Below are 18,910 nucleotides of genomic sequence, written 5' to 3' on the forward strand. Positions count from 1 at the left end.
CACCCGGGCTGGGTTTTCTTGGAGGAACACCTCCCTCCAGTGGCCAAATGCAAGTGGTTTCCACGGAGCTCAGCCAGCTGGGGACAAGCAGCAGTCCTCACCTTTCCTCCTTTCTCCTTCCACCTCCACATCAGGCTGAAGGAGAACCAGCAGTGCCCGTCCCCACCCAGCAGCCATCTGGGTTTGGCAGCTTTGCCATGAAGTGCAGCGCTCTAAATCGTGAGGCCCTGGGAAAGCATCGCCACCCGATTAAAGCAGGTTTATCTGGGAAACCAGCCAGAGAGAGGGGAGAACCCGTATGACCAAGAACCAGGCTCTCCTCAAGCGCAGCCCAGGACAGCCTAAAGGCACACGTTGTACTCACCGATCAGGACCATCATTGCACGCTGCTGTGGGTCCAGTCCAGGATCCATTTAAGCACCTCTCGCTCTGCACTCAGCTGGTCAGGGTAACCGAAGTCTTGATTTCGGACTGGTTGCTACCAGTATCTGCTGGCAGCACCTTCTCTGTCTCTTCAAGCATGTATGAGGACAGGTCATGCTTATTACTTCCTAAAGCAACAGCTCCTGACTCCATCAGCACACTAACGTAGGTCCTTCTAAGGACAGCCATTTTAAATGGCCAGGAACACCACCACGGAGCAGGATCTGAAGGGATTTTCAGATCCAGCTCCTATTTGCTTCTCAATTGCTTAGCTGAGGGAAGTAAGATGATTCATACAGTTGCTCTATGTGCTTCTCAGGAGCTTTTCAAACAGTCAAGCCCAGTGTGTGGCTGCATAGCCTACAAAAATGGCAGCTTTCTTCCTCCTCACAGTGACTGGGCAGGGGCTAAGATTTTTTTGGTTTTTTTTAAATAGCAGCCTGGAGACAGGTATATAATGAAGGTGAGTTGGAAGAGGAAAAAGTGATCCAGCTAAGCTAGCAAGAGCTGCATGTACTGTGGGCATCGCAGCAAGCTTCTGTTTTGTCAGTCAAGTCCCTGTGGTTTATGACTTCAGATAGTGCAGACTGTACAGATTTGAAGTGACATCTTCAAACACAGAGATCATTTAGCTTAGGAAACAGCAGGTAATTCAAAAGACCTCCCACTCAGTCAGCTCACCCTACGACAGGTATATTTCACAAAACGAGGCAAAGTTTACTCTAGAATATAGCCTAGTAAAATTGCCACCTCCATCTACTGGTCAGTATCTCCACAGTCCACACTGACCTCACACATGGGCCTCAGAACAGCTTTTGACAGGCCCTTCACTACCTTGAACAAACAAGGTGTCAGTGATTTGTATGTAAAGTAGAAGGGGGTGGAGAGGAAGCAAGGAGAAACCACTGCAATGCACAAGTAATAGGCATATATATCTTTTTTTAGCAAAGTCTTTATTACAGAAATATTCACCTTCTAGACTTTTATATCTGTACATGCATTTCTTCCAGTAGGAAGATGTTGCCAAAACCAGACAAAAAACAAAAAGGAAACCCAGCACTGGCTCCTTTTTACTTGCTGCTCAGCATTGGCGTCTGTAACTGAACAAGAATCTTACAAATAAGAACACGTTAGAGAATAGACTGTGCTACAAAAGCTAGCAAGCTTTACTGCTAAGAAGGGTGCCTTCCGCTATAGCAAAGGTCAGCTTGAAGGATCTGTGCAGGAGCGTGCAGGTGTCTCAGAACAGGAAAGCCTTATCAGACCTCCATAAAAACCAGTTGCCCAGTCACATCTACTCTCCCTAATCACTGCTGTGTCCACAGATCAGGACAGAACAGGGATCCACTGCTGGAGCCCTGGTCCCCTATGCAAGCCTTTGTTCCCAGAAGGAAAACTGAGCAGGTAGTGAAGCCATCCCTTGGAACTGCTACTAGGATTATTTCTACAACTCCACCCCTGACAACAGACAGTCCTGGGACCACCTCTGTAAGGCAAAGGCTCTCTCACCAAGTACCTCGTATCAGGTCTCAGGCAAGGACCATCCACTTTGCTCTCATACAACTTCCTGCTGTCACGGTGATTCTGCAGGAAATCTGTTGTGCCCAAGCCACCTCTAAGACTGAGGATTTGCACAGAGATCCCTTATCCAAGAAGATGGGGCAGTTTTTCACATAAGTTTCCTACTTCTGCCCTACACCACCCCTTGCTGCTGGCTGAATAGAGCAAACAGCCCAGCCATTAAGTACAGAAACCACTCACCTGCACGACTGCAGAACCAGCTACTTATCTGCTGCAGCACTTGTACTTGAGACAGAGCTCAGGATGCAGTCAGGGCTCCAGTCCACAGTGGAGTCAGAAGCAGCTTATCTTTGCATCCAAACTACAGAACCTAACCTGGGCACTGGTAGCAGTGCTATCTCCAATATACAGCTACAGCAATCCAGTCAGATCCCTCCATATTCATAATTAAAACCCACAGCTAACAAATTTTACATTCGTAAAAGGGGCAGCGGAAGAATCAAGTGAATTGTAACCTCTATAAAAGTTGGCAACCCAAGAATGCAACCAGCAGAGACAGCCTGGGGCTGGGTCCACACTATGCAGCAGTCTCTGAAGTGCTTCCAAGCTGACAGGAGTCAGCGTAGCAGTGCTAGGGGGGAAGAGGAAAAGGTAAAGAGGCAAGTGGGAGAAACATGTAAGTGTTAAATCCAGAACCCAAGGGACCCATTCCAGAAGCAGCTGAGCACTACCACCACAATCTCCCATGCCACACTAAGGACACGTAGGCTTGGCTCCCTCCTGGCAGCTTCTCACCACACTTAAAGGGAAGAACTCTGCTGAAGGCAATGTGTAGCTGACTCCAGAAGCAGGAGAAACAAGTATGAGGGTAGCACTCCATAGTTCAGATGACAGCCTAGGCTAGAAAATGCATAGTGGGAGCAGAATCAGGTTAACTGCAGCAAGGTAAGAGAAGGCCTATAAAGCATAACTAGTTACTGCCACAAGTCAGTGAAGTAGACAAAGCAACCAAAGCACTGGCATCTCAACAGCCATCCTGGCTCATGGGACACAGATGGGACTTCTGGGGATAGGGGGAAAGATATGTGGGAGGAGAACGAGGTGGGAAAGGAGTTATTGTATGTTAGGCGCAGTGGGTTGTAGAATGGAGATACGGATAGTATTAACATGGAGCAGGCAGCAAAAGTATTGTCCCCTTGGGTTAAACAGTGTCTCATGTGATACGAGATAGTCAAGTTCTGCTCTTGAAGTAGAAACAATCCAGAGGCAGGATGCAAGTGGCTCAAGGGCCCTATTGCCAGAAAATCAGGCTGTATTGCAGCTCTAATAGTTCTTAGCAGAGTTGTGTCAGAAATGGGATGTCACAGGAATAATGGTCAATGGTTGGACAGTCTGGGTATGAGACAGGGATGTTCTGTTTGCTCCTTTCTCTGTGGTGCCGTAGCTCTGGAGTCAGCCAACTCAAGACTTGGGCACTTTGGTGTAGTCTTCGCTGTGTATGTTCTTGCAAAGTGAAATGGACAGTATCATCCCCAGCAGCTGGAATAAATAATGAGGAATGGGAACAAAAATCAGCAATCAGACAGATAAGGCAGGGAGAAAGGATGATGAAGCCATACAGCTGAACACAGTCAGTCCCCAATGCAAGGAAAACGCAATAATCAGGATGACAAAAATATTTTGCTGCAAAAACATGTGCCTTCACCTGGAATCTATGTTACAAGGCTTTTCAAGGCAACAAGTGGGATCTCACTAGTGGGGCATTGCTTGTCTCATTCTTCCTGGTTACGCACACAGTAAATTGCCAAGCATCAGATGCAACAGCAGGAATTGCAAGTAGACAGGGCTTTGTTAAACATTTAATCCAACCAATGAAAGCAGCAGTTCAAAGCTCCAGGCAGAGAGAACCAAGGGCTAGATCTGCACTGCCATTAAACCAGGTGTCTATTACTTGAAAAAATAGCTTTGCCTTTTAAAGAGTCTCCACGGTAAGACAGTATGGTTCACATCAGGGTGTGACTTACCTCTATAACAGCAACACCAGTGCAGACTCCAAGAATGACACCAAGGTTGTCCTTCAACCATTTCTCTACACCATCCATGCATCCCTGTGGAGAAAACAAGGTCACAAGAGAAAGAAGCACAAATCTAAGTATCTCAAGACTGGAAAATACGTAACACATCTCCATGTGCATGCAGGGATTATCCCCGTTACATGCCACACCAAGTTTCACAGACGCTTTAGCAGAAAAGGACAGGATCCCTTGTCCTCCCCCGTCCAAATTTCCACAGGTACTTTAAGCAATACTGATGTGAAGAAAGTCCTCTAAATAATTCCCAAAGGAACAAAGAGATGGTGACTTCAGTAGAAGCTTCACAGGGTCCAGACATACCCACTCACCTGCTCATGAACAGGCCACTCAGCAGACGTTGCAGTGCCATTGACAGAGCCGTCCAGATTACAAAAACCGCTATCTACCTGGAAGTCCTTGGAGCTATTGGAGCAGGAGCAGGGATACGCAGTCATGCTTTGGTTGATAAGAATCACATTATTTTCCCAGTCCTTTGCTCCAGTCCAGCCACAACAGGCGATCTAATAAGCAGAGAGAGATCATCACGGTCTTAAATTTTGCACTGGTAACATACCACATGTGAAAACTAACAGGCAGTGGAGGCAGAAAGTACAGGAGCTCTCCATGTAACAAAACCCATCAGGCCATAAAGTTTGCATGAATTAGTTATGTTAGATCATCACCCTGGTTACCAGATGATAACTTATGCACAGGGCTGTCCAGAAGATGGGGCATTACTTCCTAGCAAAGGATCACTCTGCCAACAAAACAAGAATTTAAGGACCACTTCTAGAAGACTTAGAAGAATAGTAGACTATAATATACACAGGTCATCCCTAAAGTTCTAGCACACCAGTTATGTCAGAATAAGACTCCTCCACCAGCCTGACTGCATGAGGCCTAGATACTCAGACTTCAGCAGGCCATACAGCTTGACATCGATTTTAGAGTAATTTTCATTAATCTTTGCAGATTAAATACTAGCAAAGCTCATCTCATCTCCAAGTAACAATGCTAGACAGAGGTAAAAGTGCAAAACAGATGTCGCTAGTGGGTCAGCTGGAGGAGGGCGGTTGTCCTGTATGACACATTTGAGAGGATTATTTCAGTCCCTCCAGTTCATCATCAGCAGATTGATTTGGTGAGGGAGAAGCAAGGCAGGCAAGAAATTAATGTGTTGACAACATATGTATTCACAGACATCTCAAAAGGATTCCTACCTAATCTTCTAGTCTTCCTCTAGCAATGCCACTCACATAGGTTTAAACGTTGAGACTTTCTTTTTCTTTCAGTAGCACACATTTTTTGATCAGCCACAAAGCAGGAGCTTTCCGTTATCTAGTTCCCAACTGCAAGGTACTGCTGATTTGAGCTGTGGCCCCCGGGGGACAGCAGCAGCCACCACATGATGGCGTTGACATGCCGCCGATCCCCAGCCAGTCCGGCTGCATTCCCACCCGCCCGACTGCAGTTGGGACTGGCTGGAAGATGGGATGAGAAAAATTTTCCATCTGAAGAAACATTTACATTCCTATACAGCCACGTGATAAAACTGCAATTGCTGGAGGGGAAAGCACATCGGGAAGTCCAGCAAAGACTAAGATCTTAAGAATGGATCCGTGTTTGCATTGTGGTACAGAGCAGAAAGGCTATCAAACCTGAGGTGGAAGTTTAGGGAAAGTCCCCCTCTGCTCAGAAAAGTAATGTTTCAGTCTGACGTAACAGACATGAGAAGTACAAACAGCTGAACACCCACGCCAGGATAAGCATTTGGTTTCCAAAGAAGTGTCGAAGACCCAGCCTCCAGAACAAACTACCTCTGCCTCCCAGAGGTTTGGACTTTTTACTCCAAGACTGGTCTACAGAGGACCCACCCCTTTTCAAATGCTAACTCTAGTGCATAAGGGGAATTACAGTCCTAACGCTTGACTTCTTCACCTCTACAAAGATGCCTTCTTCTGTTTCCACATTAAAAGAAAAGCTCAAGCAGGATCCTCTCTCCACAATAGACTGAGGCTTCTCTTCAGTCCACTACCAAGGAGATGCAACTACAGTGAAAAAACATAAATAAACCATTCTGTCTCCAAGGAGCAGCAATACTGCAGGTCAGTGTTTTGCAGACTGAAGAACAGATAGAAGAAAAATGCTATTACTTGTACTTACTACGCATCAGTCCCATGCTGGGCATGTACTTAACCACAACAGCCAGCTAGCTCTCAAGCTTGTGGTTTGGCAGTAAACAGCTATCATGACTCCAGTGTGCCTGAACACTGACCTAGTTGCTCAAGTGCTGACCCTGAAGCTAAAACAGAAACCATGGGCAGCTGGATGGCTCCCAAGAACACTGACACTTGCAGAAGAGCCATCACAATAAGCAAGCAACATGCACCAAGTAGTAAGGCAGGCAGTGCTGCTGGCTTGCCTGGCAATAAGCTAGGGACCTTACTTGCTGCAAAAATAGTACACACTGTGGCTTTCACACAGGCTAGTGTTCCGGAGGCCCTGCAGACAAGAAGTGCTGGAGAGGCATTTGATAGGCTACACATATTAGGCTATGCAGCCAATAGTAGCTAGTCCTAACAGCCAGTATGCAGGAATGGTTCAGGATCTTACCTAGTAATAGCAAGCAACACGGTTTTCTAGTCTGCAGGCACCCAGCCTCACAGACAACTTCGCAGATCAGCCAGATCAATGTGCTATAGTACTGCCTCTTGCAACACCCATTCCCCTGTCCTCAGCCTAGTTTTAAAGGCCATTGACTGCACTGACAAATAGCATCATCTGCCTCTTGCTGCACCCCATGACTCACCTGTGTTTGCACATAGTCCCATGCATCTTGTAAGTTCCTCTCATCCTCATTCAAAGGGTCATACTTTTCAATCAGACTTCCAACTATGTGGGACAGCTCTTCTTTCAGCTGGCAATGAAGAAAGGCAAGACAGATTAGTCAATTCCTTGTAGCCTTTTCTTTAGGGCTTAGGGTACATATACGCAGCTTCAGTCACTCAAAAAAAGCTAACTGCAAAAAGTAACAGGTACAGATAAGTTGATACATACAGACTCAGTCTTAAAGGGAAGGCAAGACTGCAGCTTTGCTATGCGCTATGCACTGCAACAGCCAAAGCATCGGTACTTCCAAGCAAGTCCTTGCCCAGGCACAGAGAAGAGCTACAAACCTGATAAGCAATAAGGAAACAGAACTGGGTATGGTTACCTTGGTAAGACAGAGGCTGAACAACTGCTGCTTGCCCCAGATGAGACAGAAGTGAAAAATAAGCGCAAGCTGAAAGACAACATTGCCTGAAGTACTCACAGGTAATATATTTCTAACTCTGCACTGTAAGTGAGACTCTGGTCCAGAATCTCAGTCACTGCAGTTCATCTTCACCACTCAGGGAAAGTATGAGTCACTCTGCTCCTCTATACAGCTAGGTTTTCTGACATACAGCAGTCTATATTAAGACAGGAAGTACTACAACTATCTAAACTGCTCATTAACAGTTATCACCAAGCTCAGGTGTATCAAATCATCCCTTCACCCCCATTCCTAATCCAGTGATACTTACACCTTTCAGTTTGATGAGAGGTGCAAGCTACCACCCAGACTCCTTCACCATCTTCCTCCCACCTCCTCCTGAAGCTCTTCTCAGCTAGCCCGTACATGATGACAGCTGTTACTGCTAAGGACAGACCCAGACCACAAGAAGTTGGAGAGAAGTGTCATTAGACTACTTGAGGGATGGGATAGAGTTACATCAGCCTGAGCACTAGGATGCACCCATCCCACGTCTTTTTTGCCTGTGATGCTACAGCATCTTTCCGATCAGTGGAAACTGTTTTATCCCTTTCTTTCTACCGTTAAGCATTGCAAGTGACCATGGCAAACCCAGGGACACACAGCAAGAGGAAGCAGTGTCTACTGTGTGTAACAGAGAAGCTTCTCTACATCAGCAACTCTTCTTCCTAGGAAAACTGCAGCTCAGCTCACTGGGACCAGCTGTATCAGTCCAGACAGATGGAAGCTGCACGATGTTTCTTCCACAATGTCTAGCTCTTCCCCTTTTAATTACCTTGCTTCCCCTTTTCCTTCCCTTCAAATCAAGGCAACCTGACCTGGTTCTCACTAATGAGATTGGCCTTGGCTGCTGTCATAAGCCTTATCAGTTACTGAACCTCCAAAGTTCCCACCCTCATCCCTTCCACATATTGCTGCTCCACAAGCAGAGGGAGGCAAAGAGAGCTGGGTTTGCTGTCCTACCCTGGGCCCATCTAGCCCCTTAGCTGTTAGTCCAGATGCAGCCTAATGTTACTTCTGCAAGAATCCCAGGCAATGCCTCTGATTTCCAGCCCAGGACCTCACCACAAGCAGAGACAGGGCCTGAACTAGATGTCCTCAATCACAACTGCACAGGGAAGCTCTATGCTTGCTCTTCTACTCTTACACAAGAACAGGCAAGTCTTAAAAACACCTCTGGTTTCAAGAAGTGAGGCATTTCAATTAAAGAAAAACTCAGGCATTCTTACGTGTTTCAGAAAGTAATTGGAGAAGGGGAGACTATTAAGCAAACAATAGCACAGCTCCGGAGAGCACACACACAGGCAGCTTGTTCACAGGTTTAACCGGCAGAGCAGCCCGAGGGGAAACACATGCACCTGCAGCTGATCACCTTTCTGAACTTGGCAGAAGAAAACTGGAAGAGCAACAAGCTAGAAAGGCATATTGAACACTTAGGCAGGCTTTCAACATCTTCACTCATTTAAGGCCTGTCAGAACTCAGTGCTGCGTGGAGGATGATTGCTCCAAGAAACGGCTACCCTTGCCTTCTGGGCTCCTGCTGCTTCCCAGCTCTAGCTAGCCTGGTGCCAGAAGTTGTGGTTGCCCCACCAACCCACAGCCATGGCATTCAAAGCCTAGGCACCAAAGCCACGGACCATTGCCAGAAAGCAGCAGGCTGTCAGTCCCCCCTTCACACAGGCTTACCGAAGAGGGAGCTGGGGAAAGCAGAACACTAAAGGCAAGAGCACAGGTCTTTGATTCCAGCCTTGATCACAGAATGAATCATGTAGGCTTCTTCCACTGTTAGACACCATCGGTCATCTACCCTGCCCCTCTGTCTGAGGCTAAAGCTAGATTCTTCCCCCAGCATTTACTGGCATTTAGCCTGCACACGAAAAAAATGCTCAAAACACCAGGAGGAAGCTCTCACCCCTTCCAGTCACTTCAGATTCTGAAACTAATGCATAGTCCATAACCCCAGACAAGTCACTGCATGCAATCACACAGGCCTGTTTTCTGCAAACAATAGCTAGCAAGCAGGGCAATTCCCAAGAGACCATAGCTCTCCTTTGCTCAAGACACTTAGAGCCAAGCTGCAGAGAACTGTATGAACTAGGCCAAGAGAGACCCTGCCCAGGTTCTCACACACTTAGGGGCTTGTGATCCACTAGATGTGGGCGAGTAGTAAGATTCAACTCACAAAGCAGAATGCCATTTGCAACATTTGTGATGTTACTGTTCTGTCATCCCTAAAAATAACCCACCCCACAGTTTCAGTCATCAACAGATGCAAGGAAATGGATCCTCCCAGTAGTACTGGGCAACTCCAGTCTTAAGGGGCATTCCTCTAGCAATGCGCATGGCGGAGGCAAAGCAGCAGCCTTCCTGTCAGACTCAGCCTTTTACAGTTACACGAACTCTATTGCAGCATACCTCACATGTCAGGGGTGGGGAAGGATTTTGACACTGAAAAGGAACAGATATTCCAACAAAAAATAGTGAATCTGTTCTACTAATAAGAGAAGGGCAGGTAGAGAAGAATACAACAATAATCCTGTCATCCTGTCTACTCTCCTGCAGTGCAGAAATAAATACTTCAGTTACAAGAAGCAGAGGAATGAGTATCACCTTGCAACGTTCTGGATCCAAGATCCATTCCTCCACTCTTGTTATTCCTTGGTTTATATCTAACCAAGTTTCTGAAGTCAGAAAGAATGAACACAATAGGTATCTAGGGCCAGGATCTTGAACAGTTTTCAGTTTGCTTCACTGTGCTCTGAGCTGCCCTGGGATGATGTACATCAAGTGAAGCAGAGCGACATGCATAGCATCACTGAAGCGCAGCCACAAAGCCGGGGGCGGGGGGGGGGGGCTGGCCAAGACCTTCCTGTTTTTCTTAGTGCTCTAGGCAGATACTTCAGAGCATCCCTGAAATAGATGAGCTCTGGAAGAGCTTTTCCATCAGCTGGGGTGGGTTTTTTTTCTGCTGAGGACTCAACAGGAGCACCTGTTCAAAGCCCAGCTTCCCCTACGATTCTGCTGGATCTGTGTAAGTGATGACCTCAGCCATGCCAGCTCCGAGGGCTGTGCAGAATAACCTCCAGCACTTTATTTTCTCCCTGGTCTAACTGAGGTTCAAATGAACCTCAAAATGAAACTCAAAAGCTGGAGCTCTCTAGAGCAGAGTGACAGCGGGAGGAGAAATACCAAAGGCAGTATGAAATTTCATGGCCAAACAAGTCACACTTCCCCTTTGCAGGGAAATGCCCATCCCCACACCTCCTCCTCTGCATTATTCAGAGCTGTTTGTTGAGAATCAGCAGCTTGTTTAAAGCTGTAACTTTACACACCAGCTAGCCAACATTTCAGTTTCTCCTTCAGCTCCAGCCAGCCCAGACAGCAAGCTACATTCACACCACGTTTGGCAAGGAACCCAGTCAACAGCTGCTCATAGTCCCACAGACACTTGTACAAAGCTCGTATCAGCTATGCTGGGGTCAGGCACCTTTCCCCTGCCCTCAAACTTCACCACCAGGCCCCATCCATAACTTCTTCAACCACCTGCTTTCTGTAACCACCTAGCAGGAGGGTTGGTTTAGGGAAGCAAGCACAGCTGTGCAGCAGTACAGATATACAGTTAGTTATGTGGCAAGGGGCAGGGTTACCCACAACTGGTGCCAGGAACCTGCATATCAGGACAGAAACCAGCAACAATCCCACAGTTATAATTTGCTCCCAATGTGTGAATCTGGCTCCCAGTTTAGCTGTCAAATAGCTGGAGGCCTGACCGGGCACTGCCCTGGCCAGAGAACCTATAGCCAGGATGGGCTGTTGCAATGCACTTAAGTAGCTCAAATGTTACTCCTTTTACACTACCAAGCCTACTCGAAGCTCTAGAAGCACACACTGTGAAACTGCATTCCTGACAAAAAGATCCACTTCAAAATGTTAAACCACTTGGCTTTAAACTCAATCTGTAGTACAGAAACTGTCAGGCACTTGGGTTTGCTCTTGGTGAAAGGGGACAGCTCTTTCAAGGAGAGTTTTACATACAGATGCAAAAGGACTGAAAGGACGGAACATGATGACACAAGGAGGAGGCCAGTCAGAAAAGCAATCACTCAGGCTGGTAACCCCTCAAGGCACTAGTGAAAGCAACATGGTAGTAATCACTGCTACTACATGCCCAAATAGTAGTCTGTAGCAGGATCAAGAGGAGGTGTGGTGAAAAGCCTTTCAGGAATTTCTTTTTACTGTTCCCACTACCCAAAAATAAAGCCTGCATACCAAACACAGCTTCATAGTCCTTGAGAAGGTAGCACTACTGAGGCTGGCAGATACAGAAGCAACGAACTACAGCAAAACTGCTGAGCTGGGGTAGAGGAAAGAAGAATCCAGTTATGTCTGCTAACATTATAGCCTATTTTGGAAGAAAGAATTTCTATGTGTCTCCTGTTCCCCAAAACCAAGACCAAGGAAAATATGCATGGTAAGAAACACTTACTGTTTCTTTCTGGAAGTAGATGACCAGTCCAGCAGCAACCTGAGTTATGAGGATTACCATCAGGCAGGTGAAGTACTGGAAACAAAAGAGAACAGATGACCACTATCAGCCTTCAGAAAGGTCTGTACATAATAGCACAAAGTAGTAGTAAGATTTTATATGCAAGAGAAGTCACAACATTGAGACAACGCCTTTGCCTGCAGCCAAGCTCTGCTGTCGATGATGCTCTCCCCAGTAGAAAGCTTAAGTACAAGAATCTACATCAGGCCAGTGCACTTCAGTGCTTCTCCCATCATGCCAACAGGAAGACTTCAGGAGGGTGAGGGTTTACAAGCACCCTCTGCGTATGTTATTCCAACTGGGACTCCCTCTCAGACTCCCAACTCCATTCCTAGTCCACTCTGACCTCCATCTGCTGGACTCTGCCTACCCCAAGCCTCCATAGCAAGAATTACAAACCCAACTTTTTTAAAAAAATATTTTTAAAGTAAATTGCTTTTTTAAAAAAATGCTATTTGTTTGAGGATCTAAATTTAAGGTTCACCAGAAAACTGCTTTTAAGAGAAGTTTGACATCTGAGGTTACTTTTAAACAGTGGCAGCTACTACCATTACATTAATGTTCCTAGTATCAGGACACACAATGCGGCCATAATTTGTTACCTATACATATGTGCTCTGAATACAAAGTAGCAGGCTGAGGTGTAACAAGCTAGTGTCATCTCATCCATAACAGAAAATTTTCAATAGATTAACTATTTGACAGGAGGTGCTGACATAAAGGACATTCCTAGCAATCTCTCTCTCAACTCTTGCACTTTCCAGAGGCTGAACTTTGCAGCACAGCAGGACACTGTCACTCTTCCTCTTCTCTCTCACTGCCCTTGATACTTGCCTTTGCACCACTGAGAGCATGATGCCAATTGGGAAGTCAGGGTTAGAGGTGGGGGCAAGGTACCGGGTCACCTGCAGCAATCTCTCCTCAGTTGGCAGTCCTCAACCCACTGTCTGCAGAAAGTATCAGTGACATCCTCTCTCATTTTGCAGAGTTATTAGTTCATCATCAGTAATGTCTGAGGAACTGCTGCTGTGACCTGTTAACTGCTGGAGAATTTGATGTGTGCAAATTAAGAATTGGATTTAAGTTAACCTAGCAGAAATACCATCCCCAGGAGACCTGAGCCCCAGCTACAATTCAACAGATATTTTGCAGGAAAAGTATTAAAGGTTGGATCTAAAACATAGCATGAATTCTCTCACCAGACCCAAGAGACATCGAATTTCATTGACTGCTCCAAGACAGCCCAGGAACCCCATCAGCATGGTGAGAGCCCCAACACCAATGAGGATGTATGCACCAGTCTTCAGGGAGGGAGATGACATTTCTGTAGGGACCAGGAGAGGGAACAAAATCAGCTACTGACAGAAACTACATCTGCTCTCACCATTTAGAGAACTGCCTCCACATATAACAGTTTGTTGTCTTCTACAAAGGGACTGCACAGAGGTGTGCTGAACGTAGAGACAGAAGGCTGCTTCCGGGTGTCTTCTGATGAAGGAAGACTTTCAAAGCCAGTGGCAGGCCTCCATTACCTCAGAGCCTGGAAGACTCAAGGTTACTCCAAACAGATGAACCTTCTTTGGGGAAAGTTAGCTGCTTACTGGATTTTTAACTCTCATAAATGCACTCTGAGTGAGAGTAAGATAAAGTATGTTCTACTCCACAACTACTGCCTATTTACTTCAATTCCCTTCACTATCCTCAGGGAAGTTTTTTTCCAAGTCTTAAAAACCCTTTTTGTTCCAGCTTTTCACTTTAATGCACTATTCCTTGTTCCAGCCATTCTGTTTTTACTTAGCCACTTGCAGTCAACAGTGGGACACAAACTATGTGGAGTGAAACATGAAGCAAGAGCTACAGCTAGCATTAAGCACAGATGATGTGACAGGTTACCTGACAAGGCAGTGTTGAATGGCTTGTAGCCAGGCACTCACTGCCGGCTGCTTCAGCACCTGTGTATGATGCCCTGCAAACAGATGCTATTCCAGGATCAAAACAGATATGCTCAAGTGAGCTACTTTTACATATCCTCCAAGTTATCTCCTGCTATTGTATCTGGTATGCTCTTGAACATTTAACAGTTTTTCAACCAAGTTTAGGAAGCATTCTCTCAGACAGACTTGCTGGTGCTGTCAGTCCTTTCCACTCAACATTTAGTACCGAGAGCCACAACAAGAACAAGCTCTTACATTCAGGTTGGTCACAGGACTATTTCTTGCAGAACAGGATTGGAGGGAGCAAACATTATAGCATAAAAGTCAAAGAGATACTCTGTCTAGAAATAGTAACCAGAAGCCTCATTTATCATTAAGAGACATTCCTAAGCCTGTGAGCTGCACAGCGTAGGGGAATTCTGAATGTCCAGCGGTTAATATAAATAATGTTCCTAGAGCTCAGCATTTAGTTTCCTGGACAGAAGTCCCAGGAGGCAAGCCTCCACCGAAGTCCTCCTGAAATAGGTTGAGAGAGTAACCAAATCCAGACTAATGCTCTCCCCCTTAACGTATACCTCCCCCCAGTTCTGATACTTGGTGCAGGTCACCAGCTTCCAAACTTTTCCCTACAACATGCCAAACAGAGGAAAAAGATCACTTATCAAAACATGAACCACAGCTGTTTGCCACACTGGTCACTTCAGACACTTCAGCCTTGATTAGCTTCCAGGCCAGACTCATGCTATGGAAAACAGGATCCTGCTGCTCCTTCCTCACCAGTCCCGACTCCTGCTGTGCAGGTTAGGTGCTCATACTGCAAAGCATTTACTGAAGTAGCAGACTTACAGGAGTGGCCTTCACAAGACTACACTATTCTCTCCTGCAGAATCTGCTCTGCCACCATGCAAGCATCCAAGTGCCCGGGTTGCAGCACCTCCACAGTACTAGAACGCATTTGCTTAGTCAGCTTCTCATTAGAAAGTAAAAGGTATTTCCAACTCAAAGGCCCTTTGGAGAAGCAACAGTGGCAGGGGGACAGAAGCCGTGCTAGCACTTCTCATCCGCAATATGTCTTGTCTTGCAAGAGAAGGCTCTGCTGGCAAGATGACTCCTGCTCTGTTTGCTGTTCCGTGTTTTCCCCTGCACTGGGCAGGCAGCCAAGCAAATACAACAGGCTCCTTTGGCAGTGGCTGGAGTGCCCTGCTGTGCCGAGCTCCCTCCCTGATGCCTGGGTTACTAAAGCAGAGGGAAAGAGGGGCAAGGCATGGGAAAGGAAGCAGGGGGCAGGGAGAAAGAGCTGATGCTGGAAATCTCCAGGAAGGAAGCTAAATACTTCAGTGCTCTGCTAGCAGAGATTCTGGGTAAAATGGGAAGCAGCAGAGCCAAGCTTAGGGACTTGGTACCTCCACCACTAGCAGTATCACCCATCTGCCGGGGGAACAGCTGCTGGCCCACTGGTACTTAACACACCTCAGACTGTAACGGGTGCTGCAAATAACCAGGCCCTGATAAACTCCATTTTGGCTTCGTGTATTAAAAGTGCATTTCTGCTCATGCCCTGACTTTACTAACCAGCACCCCTTGCTGTGCTTCTTGTCCTTCTAGTACTACAGTAGCAAGCCAGATGCCACAGCACAACAGAGCAGGCAGCAGTATCTGTCTGTACAGCATTAGTGCAGGTGTTACCTCCACTCAGCACCTTTCAAAGCCAGGCTGAAGTGTTCAGCAGGACCTCAGAGAGAAAGCCCTTTGCAGAATCAGCGTGGCTGGGAACACAGCTATGAATGCTACTACTGTTCATTCCCTGGAGCTGCAAGCAGAGTCAGAGTCAACAATTCTGGAGGTAGTGGCAATGGGTAACCAGACCCACTGAAGCATAAAAATTGTTTAAACCCCCCCTCTAGAAAAAAGCACAAAGGAAGAAAAGCTTGTGAAAGATGGAGCTGAGCTACTCATTTGGTGAGAGTCCACTTACAGCCTTAAGAAGCCCAGGCTCTGCTAAGCCAGCTCAGTTTTTTGATTGTTGCAGAAAACAGAGCCTCTGTTAAGATTCAAGGCGATGTTCTTGGCTGACTTAAAGGGGAAGGAAGCTAGCCCCTCACACACGCAGTGACACAAAACATGTCTGATGGCCAGGCTAAATTTCATGAAATGTGTATAATCAAGTATGTTTTAGAAGTCAGAGCACTAAAGACTGTATGGATCCACACCTTCTGTCCCCCTCTCAGATCTGCATCCCCTACTGCTTAGCGACAAACATACTGGCTACTTTCAATGTACATAAAGCATCAATAAAACCAGGTACTTCCTTTGGCATTTAAAACAGTCAAACTGAAGTAGATCATTACAGAAAGCAGTGAGAGCACAGGGGACCCGAATAACAAAACTACACTAAGACATTGGGGGCCTTTGGGCACAATGGCAGCAAGTAAGCTGCTGTGGAAACACAGAGCGTGCAGTGAAAATAGCATGAAATATTAGTCCCTATGTTTAAGATGAAGTATTCGGATTGTTGGGTGAAGAGGCAATGGTCTCACTCAGTCTGACCCTAGTGTTGCAATCCACAAGACTAGAAGAAATGCTGTGTCTCCAGGGTTGCTCCCTTTTACCCTGTCCCTGATAAGAGTTCCATCTTGCTATATACCATGTTACTGCTCTGGTCACAGACCATGCATAGAAGTACTGCCATCCACAGACTACACCATAGTCAAGCACTGCCCCAGGCTAGAGTCAATTCAGAAAGCGAAATAAGATGAAGAAACATGGTCTTACGTAGAACCGCAATGAAACTGGTTTTGTCGGCCAGAATCCATATTCCAAACCCCAGGATCACAGCACCCAGGATCTGAAAGAGTAAGAACAAGACACATATAGCTGGCTTATCAGTTTAGGCAAATAAGAAGAGGCAGTCACTGTTCTCCGTACTTCCAGAGTAAAAACAAATATTCTTTTGCTGTTCCCACCCATCTCCCCCATGGTACTCCTCCCAGAGTAAACAAGATTAGCATGACGCCAGGAAGAATGCCTCGGCCAACTGCACAGAAGCCCTAGGTTCTGCTTGGCAGTCCTTCACACAGTATTTTAGTAGTACATGAGGTTGTATGGGAGAACCACTGAACACAGTTTGAGGAAGAGACACCCTGCTGTTAGAATCTTGCTGTCAGAAGAGCAAAAGATAAGTACGCTGCTTCTGTGAAGAACCAACACATCTAGCATGTGATTTTAAAGATATTTTAATTATATATTTTTTTAATAGAGAAATCCCTGACCCTATGGGACCAGGCTGGGAGCCAGCTGCCAAAGGATTAGATATCTGGCAGCAGGAACCTTCCCAGGAAGGAAATCTTCAGCTTGTCAGGCTCTGTTGTAATGTTACAGCTTCAACCCACAAATGCAAGAGACCAGCAGCATTCACTCTGCATGCAGGTTCTCCTAAGGGAAGTGCTTTTGTCCCTTCCAAAGCCAAGTTTAGGCATTTTGACTCGACCACTACTTTATTCCAGAACACCCCAGCCACTCAAACCAACACATCTTGCCACCAAGAGAGTCAAGCATTATGAAACACCAGCCACAGTCTCTGCCTTGATCACCACACAGTCAGATTTATCTAGGGCAAGGATTAGTAGAGCAATACACATACCCCTGTGAGGACTCAGCTGAATCCAGACATTGAATCAAGACGGTAAGACATACAGTTTCCCATCTCATTTTGAAAGAGGGGGGAAGAGCATGCTCTTTTTCAGCTTCCAGGTATCACCATGTTTTATACTACACTGTGAGGTGTTTGCATGTAAATGACCCCAGCTCCCAAATTAGGATGAGAACACCATTATACCCATAATAAAGTAGCTATGCAGAGAAGCCTATAAGTCTGCAGGTTTGATAAGAAGCTGAAATATGCTTCAGCCAGCCAGAAGTGGCAAAGGCTGGAAACCACTTGTGCAAAGATCTAAAACAGACTTTGGAGAAACAAGTGGAGGACAAGAAGCACAAGTGAGATGCTTCCAGAGGACATGAACCGCAAGCAGTTCTTACACCAGCAGGATTTTGAGACAGGATGAAGTGAAATAGTAAATAAACCAATAGGGCTGAAAAAAAATCACAATTCTGTGCTTCATTAGAGAATGTTCTGACATTTGGGAGGCAAGGGAAATGACAAACCACCACCTGAAGCAAGCTGGCAGAGATGGTTGTATGGACAGGCATTGGCTCCACATTTTGAAAGTTTACACTATGCTTCAGCTCTTCATACAAAGAAGCTTTTCTGAGCAAAGATAAAGCAACAGTCTGAAATAAGCTGCTCGCAAGCTTCTCTGGCTTGGCAAAGGGCACAACATGCAGTTAGCTCTGGGGACAGGATTAGAAAGTCACCAAGCAAGTTCCCATCTACAAAGATAGATGAAGATGACTGACTCAGCTGCAGAAAGTATGTAGCTGTTCCATCACAGTAAAAAAGACAAAAGAAAGATTAAAAGAAAGACACAATGGCAGTAACAAAAGTTCCCCTTGCCTTATGTCCTAACATGCTGTACCGCAGCATTCAATCTGCTGATCAAACTAGAAAGGCCCCTTGAACATGCACCAGCCGCAGCGCCTAAAAAATTCCTCTCAAACTTGGTATTGCCAAGAACTGCTGAATTTACAGCTTAAGGCAGTCTCACATTTAAACTATAGTCTTAATAAAATATTTGTCTTAAAGATGCAAACTGGGCTGTATATGACATCTCTCTTGGCTCACTGACCCTGAAATGTCACCTAAGTTTCGCTGTTGCTGACAAAACACAGAACGGCTGCTGAGCTGAGTTTCTGGGAAGTTATTTGTTATGAGGTGCTCAGGCTATCCAAGGTCTGTTTTCACTCTGACCTTTGCTCTAGTCCACAACTCATGCATTTGCCAGGAGTTGCTGTGGAAAACACTAAAAGGGGACGGCAGGGAGAAAACACTGTCCTATTAACAACAGTATATTTACTTTTTACTTATTACTTATATATCCTAGCAGGATAGTATCTCTGCTCAGCATCCTCAGGAGTTTGCACAGCATAGCAAGGCTGCTTCTGCCACTGGCTTGGCTTCAGATCGTCCATAGAAGAAATCACATCTGCCTTCCATAGAACTTAA

At 46.0% G+C, this 18,910-nt stretch overlaps 1 protein-coding gene across 3 annotated transcripts in view; it reads right to left on the bottom strand.

Annotated features, from left to right (window-relative positions):
- Window positions 1-1,355: 1,355 nt before the first annotated feature.
- CD82 (CD82 molecule) overlaps window positions 1,356-18,910 on the bottom strand; it is a 41,332-nt gene continuing 23,777 nt past the window's right edge. For all 3 annotated transcript variants that reach the window (XM_055715434.1, XM_055715432.1, XM_055715433.1), the window contains exons 3-9: window positions 16,564-16,636; window positions 13,057-13,181; window positions 11,798-11,872; window positions 6,826-6,933; window positions 4,346-4,537; window positions 3,969-4,052; window positions 1,356-3,483 (exon numbers count right to left, since the gene is read on the bottom strand). In XM_055715434.1, the coding sequence (XP_055571409.1) occupies window positions 3,406-3,483; window positions 3,969-4,052; window positions 4,346-4,537; window positions 6,826-6,933; window positions 11,798-11,872; window positions 13,057-13,181; window positions 16,564-16,636 (735 nt within the window). In that variant the 3' untranslated portion in view covers window positions 1,356-3,405. The remainder of the gene's footprint in view (window positions 3,484-3,968; window positions 4,053-4,345; window positions 4,538-6,825; window positions 6,934-11,797; window positions 11,873-13,056; window positions 13,182-16,563; window positions 16,637-18,910) is intronic.

The sequence above is a fragment of the Falco cherrug genome, chromosome 7 (genome assembly GCF_023634085.1).
Source record: "Falco cherrug isolate bFalChe1 chromosome 7, bFalChe1.pri, whole genome shotgun sequence".
NCBI lineage: Eukaryota > Metazoa > Chordata > Aves > Falconiformes > Falconidae > Falco > Falco cherrug.